This window comes from Phodopus roborovskii, unplaced genomic scaffold, assembly GCF_943737965.1.
Source record: "Phodopus roborovskii unplaced genomic scaffold, PHOROB, whole genome shotgun sequence".
Lineage (NCBI taxonomy): Eukaryota > Metazoa > Chordata > Mammalia > Rodentia > Cricetidae > Phodopus > Phodopus roborovskii.
Window position 1 is genome coordinate 9082244 of NW_026126447.1, and position 8845 is coordinate 9091088.

At 36.3% G+C, this 8845-nt stretch overlaps 1 protein-coding gene across 2 annotated transcripts; it reads right to left on the bottom strand.

The window, feature by feature from the left end:
• Nucleotides 1–409: 409 nt before the first annotated feature.
• LOC127224833 (FERM domain-containing protein 3) lies at nucleotides 410–8460 on the bottom strand. 2 transcript variants are annotated; one of them, XM_051187989.1, is made up of 3 exons: nucleotides 8175–8459; nucleotides 3342–3797; nucleotides 410–632 (listed from the first exon to the last, which is right to left on the bottom strand). In XM_051187989.1, exons 1-3 carry the CDS (start codon nucleotides 8299–8301, stop codon nucleotides 619–621), a joined length of 597 nt encoding a protein of 198 aa, XP_051043946.1. In that variant the 5' UTR covers nucleotides 8302–8459; the 3' UTR covers nucleotides 410–618. The 2 variants fall into 2 exon arrangements, with proteins under 2 accessions (XP_051043946.1, XP_051043945.1); XM_051187988.1 differs by lacking the exon at nucleotides 410–632 and having other exon boundaries at nucleotides 3274–3797; nucleotides 8175–8460.
• Nucleotides 8461–8845: the final 385 nt, after the last annotated feature.

The following is an 8845-nucleotide window of genomic DNA, read 5'->3' on the forward strand; positions in this document are numbered from 1 at the left end:
ATCATAATTGCATGGTTAAGAAGAAACAATGCAATATATGTTAGAAGGAAAATGTGCTGGAACTTAAAATATGTGTTTTGATACATAGTAAACACAGAAGATCTCTCTTAATTGTATCAAGAATATTCCTTTGTAACCATAAAAATAGCCTTGGCTCCAAAGCTACACAGCAAACCCTGTCTTGAAAACCAGAAAAAAAAAAGCCTTGGTGCCCTTCCCAAAAAGATATTTGCACTAAGTAAAGGGTTGCAGTTTCAACCAACCCTTCATTGGTCATGGACTGATTCCCAGTTCCTTCTCTATCACTTTCATGTTGTGAAGTTGGAAGTTAAAAGACCTAAGTATTACCACCATAATGTCACCATTTAATTTTCTAGTATGTAAAAGACACAATGTCACACAATGTCCAGAAGAGGGTCCAAATCAGCTTTACTAAAGGATGGGTGAATACAGCTGAAGCCTGAGGCCCAAGTGATGTTTCTTTCTTCCTCTCTGAACTGATGACTGCTGAGCTCTGGGCTCACTCATGAACTTGCCTACTCAATCATAGACTGAGGCTGGAATGTGGAAAACAAATCTTGAATGGGTCCACCCATGTGCAGGTCCTGCTGATTCTGTTTATGGCGTAAAGACTGGAAATCCAAAAGCAGGTCCAAGACAGACAGGGAAAAAGAGAAGAAGCAGAAAAGTAAGTAAACAGATACCTCCAGCAATTATCTTCCCAAAGAAGAGCAAATTTGCATGAAGATGTTCAAGTCTCATCATCTACAACAATCCCAAAAGTCACTCCAGATGTGAGAGCATCTCAGAGTACAAATCACAGGATGCCTTTGAGAAGAAAGCTCTGCAAATGTAATAGCTAGTGTATTACACAACTAAAAATGTTCCTGAGCTGACAGATTACCCAGAGCTGTGCCGCACTAGACAGATTGGAATGCCTACTTTGAAATCAGTTGATGATAGTGTTGAAATTTTATTAGAGTGAGGGAGATATAATATATTACATATTTTTACAATGTAAGAAAATAGAGTGTTTTAATATGGGCAAAAATCCTAAGTTCTATACTGTAAACTCAGTACCATTTTTTTTTCTTTTCTCTGATAGTGTTGGTAAGCACTCTTAACAGAAAACACAAAGAAATGTACTGTAAGATTTCTCCCCTCACTTACCTTCTTTACCAAAGCTGAATTATGAATAAGATAAGATCTTATTAAATAAAGCCAGCAAAGAAAGGCATATATTGCCCATCATGAAAATCAAGATGATATTGTTTCTCTCCCCCCCCCATCTGTTTTTCTGACTTTGCCTCCAACATCCATGTTAATGGGTCTCTATTCTGCCTGGTTCCCCAACTGTTTTGCCCTAAATAAGTTCAGATGGGCTTATATTAACTATAAACTGTTTGGATAATGGCGCAGGCCTCTTATTGGCTAGCTCTCTCTTAATTATTAAGCCATTTCTTTTAATCTAAGTATTTCCATGTGTTCTTGGCTTAACAATAATGCCTCAGCATGTTACTCTTTCCGCCAATTCATGATGTCTTCCTTGTGCCTTTCTCTGTGTCCTTTCCCCAGAAATCTCCTTGTCTGGTAGCCTTGCCTATACTTCCTGCCTCACTACTGGCCAATCAGTGTTTTACTCATCAACCAATAACAGAAACATATATAGAGAAGGACATCCCCCATCCACCCACCCAGATATGCTCACATATTCATATTTACAGATGCACATACACAAACACACATTTACACAGAGACATTCAAAGACATATACACATAACCACCAGACACAACATATACACATATATACACACATATATACAGAGACAGACACACATATATACATATGTACAGATCCACATACACATGCATGTGCACACACAAATACACATACAGGCATGCATAGATATGCATACTAACACACAGAGATATACATATGTACAGACATATACACACATCACTAAAATATACCCAAACATATACACTTATAGACATGCACACATAAAGTACACACATACAAACACTGACATATATGCAAATATATGTGCTCATGAATACACTTTCAAACACACACACATACACACACATATCCACCAACACACTAACTTACACAAACAGTTTTGAGGAGTTTTTTCCCACAGAATCACAATGAATGTTGTGAAGGCTCAAAATCATTTTACATTTACATTTTTCTACCGTCATTGTGAATCACTGAAATGTGCTCTTGTGGACTTGGAAAGACAGCATAACAGCTCCTTACACTGTTGGAGGACCTGCATCACTATCACTTCCATGTGAGAGGTCATCTGTCCATTTTCCTTTGGTGTCATTCATCAGTCCAACACATCTTCCTTCACTCCAATTAGTGAACACTGCACAATTAACTAAAGTATCTTTGTAGTATTTCTTCTCAAATTTCACTTCTTTTTTACAACATTCTGCCTATCTGAGATAAATCCATGGGCATAACCAAAATGAAGCTGTTAGATTATCATGTCTAAATGCTGAAAGGTGGCCTTCACATGCAAATTCAATGTTCTCTGTCTATTTCTCCAATTCCAGTGTCTGTTTGCACAACTTACAACTTGTTTCTACTAATTTTCTATACCATATTCAGGTATTTTCAAACTATGAGATTGTTTACTTAGCCTAACATATATTTTATAAAATTTATGCCATAATATTTAAAAAATTGTGATATATCTTTTGTGTACTAGTTTTAAAATATGTATACTTAAATAATTCAATAGGACTTCTTTCACAAAAAATTTACCAAGATTCTTTGAATATAAAATTACTTTTTAAAAACTGAAAGAAAAACCCAGAATAAATTCAGTTGTATAAACATTTCTTAGAGAAATGCTGTTTTCACTAAGGATTATATTGAAAAGTATTCCCTTACACTTTGACTAAAATTCTAATTATTAACATGTATTTCATAATGCTGGCAATGACAAAGAAACAGGAAAAGATAATTCACTACAATGTAGAATAAAAAGAATGTCTACACTATGATAAAAACAGCATATCTTTTGTTTCTTTAAGGCTGTCTTTCTAATTTAAATAAAATAACCTTATTTGGTTTAAACAAATGTTAAGTACATAGAAGTATAGGAAGCCAAATTAAGAATTTGGCATACAAACCCATGATCATTTGTACCATCGCAGCTACTGAAAAATAAATAATATTAATATTGAATACAGCCTTATATTCTTATTAGAGAATACCAATAAGTACACAAAAAATGTTGATCTTCCCAAATGCCCACTCCTTCAGGGAACAGTAATATTTATAGTGAAACTACTCAAATTTAGGTTTTTGAATAAGGAGAGATCAATACCTGACTCCAAAAGGAGGAGGAGCAGTGGAAATACAAACAGCAGGAGTCCCAGGACCACCACAAGGAGCCTGGAGCAACGTTTGACTATAGGATTGACCCAGATACGGCCAGTCAAGATGGAATAGCTCCATGAAAAAGCTTGACGGGCTTCCTTCAGCTCCTCCTCTTCATCCATCAAAAAGGCATTTTCATCTGCTTCCAGTTCCTCAAATAAATCCATGTCTTCTCTATCTAATTCGAGCCTAGATACACAGTCAAAAAGCATGTCAATTTCATCATCATCTACTGGGGTAGAGAGCAGACTGGTACTGGGAATATATGCTAGTTCAGAGATCGTCAAGGGGTCTTCTTTTCCTCTCTCTTCCTCTTCACTCAGAGCATCTGCACCCTGAGCTCTCTTCACTGGTGAGCTGACAGCCAGGGACTCAGAAACATCTGCTTTAGGCAATGGGGCACCTGGAAAAAAATATTGTTTTATAAGTTCTAAATTTCAGATTTTCTTGTTTCATAAAAGTCTTTATGTAGAACCATGTGAAATTTGACGTATACATGAACCTATTCTGTGGAATGTTGACTTTAAACAAAGTCAGGTTAGTAATAGACCTTACACTAAGTTCTTGGCTCAACAAGATAAACCTAAAATAACAGTGATCAAAGGTTGTAATTACCTTTAAGTTTGTGATTTGGTTTGTAGATCCCCAACTATGGGCAGGTTTTCAAAAATAATATGAGCAGAGATCCACCTGCTTCTGCCTCCCAAGTGCTGGGACTAAAGGCATGCACCACCACCACCCGGCCCCAAATGATTCTATCTCTGTCATGTTTACATAGAATTAATGGAACTGACCCCTTGTCAAATTGAAATTCAAACATTTAACTTTCCTTTTCCCCCTAAGATGTCATATTAACATCATTCTCATAATATAAACCATTTCAACCTTTAAAGGTGTCACGGTCTTTAAAAATTCACACACTTTAAAAGTTCAGTCTTGCCAGTGGTGGTGCATGCTGTTATTCTGAGCACTCAGGAGGCAAAGGTAGGCAGATCACATTGAGTTCAAGGCCAGCCTAGTCTACACATCTAGTTCCAGGACAGCAGGGCTACACATAAAAACCCTGTCTCGAAAAAACAAAAAACAAATAAACAAAAAAAATCAGTGTTTAAAATTTAACGTCTCTTTAAAAGTTCAGTCTTAATAAAATAAAATATTTCTAATACTCCAAAGTCTCTTAACTGTGGGCTTGTGGGTTCCTAGGGGTTGGAGAGAAGTTAAGTACTTTCATACTCCAAGAGGGAAGGGCCAAAGCACAGTTATAATCAAAACAAAATGAAAGTCCAGCAATGTGAAGCTTAGCGTCAGATGTCTGACTTAGGATCTTCTGGGCTCCAAAGGTTCTGGGCAGCTCCACTCCTCTGGCTCTACTATACACAGCACAGGTGCCATGTCTAGGCTCAGGGCAGCTCTACTGCACATCTACTACTGTCCTTGGTGGGCATTCATGGTATTTGTATCTTCAATATACTGGTGTTTCCCCAGGTACAGTGAGGCTGTACTGTCACTAATGGTTTCTTCTGGCCTCTCTTCTGAGATTCTGATCCCACCACATGGTACCAAACTTCAATTTCTCTCTGACGTCTTCAGACCTACACTCTGACCTGCAACTGAGGCTGTTACCTTCACAAATTGCCTCTCCCTGTTTCTCACAGTGTCAAGCCTCAGCCGCTCCCCATGGCCTCTTCATCTCTTCAAAATTACTACCACCAGGAATACAAATTACCAAATCTGGCTTCTGTCATAAGATCTGTCATAAGATACATCCTTGAAACCCTTCAACCACAATTTCGGTTTGCTAACTCTAAGAATACTTCCTAGAAGATTTTACCTTGATGCTAGTCTGTTTGTAACCACAACTAATTCTTTACCTCCCCCCGAGCCCCCACCTGACCCCACCTAACCAGTATCAACTGTACTAACAAAGCAAAGATTTCACTACTGTTTTTCTGGTTTCTTGTTAATGACAGCCAATTTTTCAACTCCAGTTGACCAGAAACATAAACTCTTAACTAAAAATATCACATAAATGGTCCTGATAGTCTTTGCTTCTCTCCAATACTTCATAAGCATGGCCTCTGTCACCTGCTTTAAGCCTTATCTTCCAAGCTCCCAAACAGCCTATTAATCTCTGTGGCTTTTCTAACTCAAAGTTCCCAACTCCTTCTATAGTCTTCTGTCTCTCTTAGGTTTATATTGATGTGAGGAAAGATTCATTTCATCTTAAAACTCTCAGGTTATAGTCTATCACTGAATGGAGCCAGGGCAGGAACACAAGGTAGGAACCTGAAGACAAAAGCCACAGAAGAATACTGCTTGCTAAGTGATTTCTCGGAACTTTGCAGCCTACTTTCTTATACTGTACAGAACCACCTGTCCAGGAGCTTCACCACCAATAGTGGCCTGGCCCTGTCACAGCAACCATTAATCAATAATTAAGTAACAAAATTATCCCTAGATTTGCCTATAGGACATTTGTATGTAGGACATTAATTAAATTGAGAGTACCATTTCAAAATTGACCCTAGCTTGTATCAAGTTGGCATAAAACTAACTAGAATAGACTCTTTTGACAATGTTGAAAGTGAAAAAGAAAACAAAAATCACAACAAAAGTCACTGTTTTGAGGTGAAGTCCTGAGAATTGGAAAAGCTGTGAACAGAGATAAATTAAAACTTTTTCTCACCATTTTCTTCTGAATTTGTCTTATGTTTAAAAATTTGCCTTATGATTCAAACCATCTCAAACATGATTCTCTGTTAATTTCTCCTGATGGCACCTTTGCTTGACAGCTATCATTCTTTCTTGTGGATCTGTTTGTTATTATACACAAGCACCATACTTGTGGTTTTATTTTGGCCCCCTTTCCATTAAATCTTTATGTTATAAAAGACAAGGACTTGAGATTTCTACTACAGAAACAACTACATATGATGGTGAAGGAATATAATGTCAAAGCATTAGAATTCCAACAAGTATGAAATGTGAGAAAAATCTCACTATTCATCAGACTCTAATAAAACTAGAAATATGAAAGTATGGACTATAGTGCATACTTTCTCTATTTTCTAAGGTAAGATTATGTACATAAAACAAAATAAATGGGGAAATCACGACAATTGAGCAATGTTTTCAAAATCAAAATTTAAATTCAGTGGCTCATGACACATCATTCAAATCTATTAAAATATAATAATTGACAATCTTGTTCAAAATCCTTAAATATGCACTACTCAACGATATGCAAAATGAATATAAATATGCAAAATTTAAAAGAGAACAATGTGAAAGTGTAACTGAACATAACAATAAATGAAGGACCATGATGACATTCTTTAGTAAGAGTCCTAAATATCCAAACATTCAGTTCTCCTTTTAATCTAAAATTTAATATAATTTAACAATTATTATCTACAAATTTTCAGAAACAACAAATGGGGAAAGATTACAGGAATAATTAAAAAATAAAAATTATAAAAAATATCCAATTATGTTATATAATTCAGTGTTAAAATGATGTCCTAGATCAATCTTAGGTGCTTATAGCTAAAAGTGAAGCATTTGAAAAGGCTGCATCCTGTGTGGTGCCTACTATGTATGCTACAGTCTGGTAAAAGAGATGGAGATTTTTAAGTGGCTGCTAGTGGTTGGGAGAATAAAGTCATTAGTAAGAGTAACAAACAAGATTTTAGTTCAGTGATACTATTTTGTGTGATGCGGTTCTTATATGGACCAGTCTAGATTCATAGCATGTACAGCACAAGGACTGAACCCTAGTCTAAACTCTGGGATTCATTTTGTGTCATCTAGAAAAATGTATCACTCTGACAATGGACGCATATAGGTATGGTTGTATTTCTTATGTTTTTAAGCAGCCTAGACATGCAAGACTTCCTCAAATAAAACAAAACAATAGTTGTATAGGTCCTCAAATAGGAACTCATCACATGCTACTTATATTGTCATAAAAATACACTTAATTTCAACTAAGGCATTTTTATAAATATTACTAAGCTATGACAAAGTCCAGCTATTTCTCAGAATAAATTTTACTGTAACCATTCTCTGAAAACACACACACACACAAACATATAAAATTACAGCAGCATTATGGATAAGGATCTGACTTTGAATTCTTGTTTCAATTTCCCAGATCATAAAATAACATAAAACAGGATCATTATGGAGAAAAGAAATTAGTATGACATCAGTCTGATGGTGGTTATTTAGCTGATTATTTTCATTTTACTCACTTTAATTTTACTCATCTACATGCTTCTCTCTGTGTGTGAGCTCACAGAGGCCAAAGGAGGGCCTGGTAGTCTATTTCAATAAAATTCTCAATTGAAGATTAAAAACAAGGGGAGACTCTGTCTCACAGGAACACATCTGAGATCTGAAATCCACATAATGAGAGGCAGAGAAATGTTTTGATTGTTCATTATGTCTAATAAGCATCATCTCTCACTACTAAGCAATCTGCAGTGGTACACAACAGCTTTCCTCTTGTATCTTTTGAATAAAGAAGTTAATCTTTATTATTTTGTTGTGCAAGAGAGCTTGGCCTTCCATTTCCCTTCTCACTTACTTGTTTACACTCCTCATTACCTTACATCTCTCCTTCCTATTTTCTCCCTCTCTACCTTCACTCCTTATGAAAAATAAAAATGTATGCCACGTGCATGCTTAGCTTCTGCCTGGCTCACCAGTAGTGAGCTTGTAGCTGGAAGCAGCCACACTTATCTAGGCATAGGATGACAGTCCAGGGCAAAGCACGTACCAGCATTTCGAGGTATGACCTTGGAGCCATGTTTCAGCAGACGAACAAACACATTACTGCTACAGTGGTTCATCATGTGCAGGTGGAGGCTTCGTTGAGTCCGGATCTTGACCAAGCATTTTGCCATCTTTAATATTATGATATTCCTAAGGCTCTGTTGTCAGTTGTGGCCCTGAATATATGCAACCAGCAACAACAGCTTTGACCTTTTGCTCACTATCCATTCTGTTTCAGAGGACCAAGGCACAACACACTGAGATAGAATCAAATGTCAGGTTCTTAATGTGGCCAACAAAAATAACTCATCAGGGATAGACATTGGGCAAGGAGGGAGGGAGAAGATTCTATTTATAAACTCACACCCCTCCTCTGATGAACAGTAAAAATTTTATGCCTAAGTCCTCACTTAGTTTTTTTCTAACCCATCTAAATCAATGATCGCTAACAAATATCAAAAATACCTACCATAAAAATAAAATTTACTAATTCTCCATTGGCAGAAACAATCTACATTTAAGTGTTTAATACATTCCCATCATATTCTAGAGCAGATTTTACCAATAAAAAATAATGCAAAACACAGTCTTTTTAAATGGGAAAAAGTACTTAAGCAGTAAATTACAATTGTTTTTAATAATGTGTTTTATTTGAAAACAGGATATCCTAAATAG

Coding starts and splice junctions, on each gene's coding strand:
- LOC127224833 (XM_051187988.1), bottom strand. CDS start 8,301: ATGGCAAAATGCTTGGTCAAGATCCGGACTCAACGAAGCCTCCACCTG. Junction 3,798..8,174: donor GGTCATACCTCGAAATGCTG/GTACGTGCTTTG, acceptor ATTTTTTTCCAG/GTGCCCCATTGCCTAAAGCA.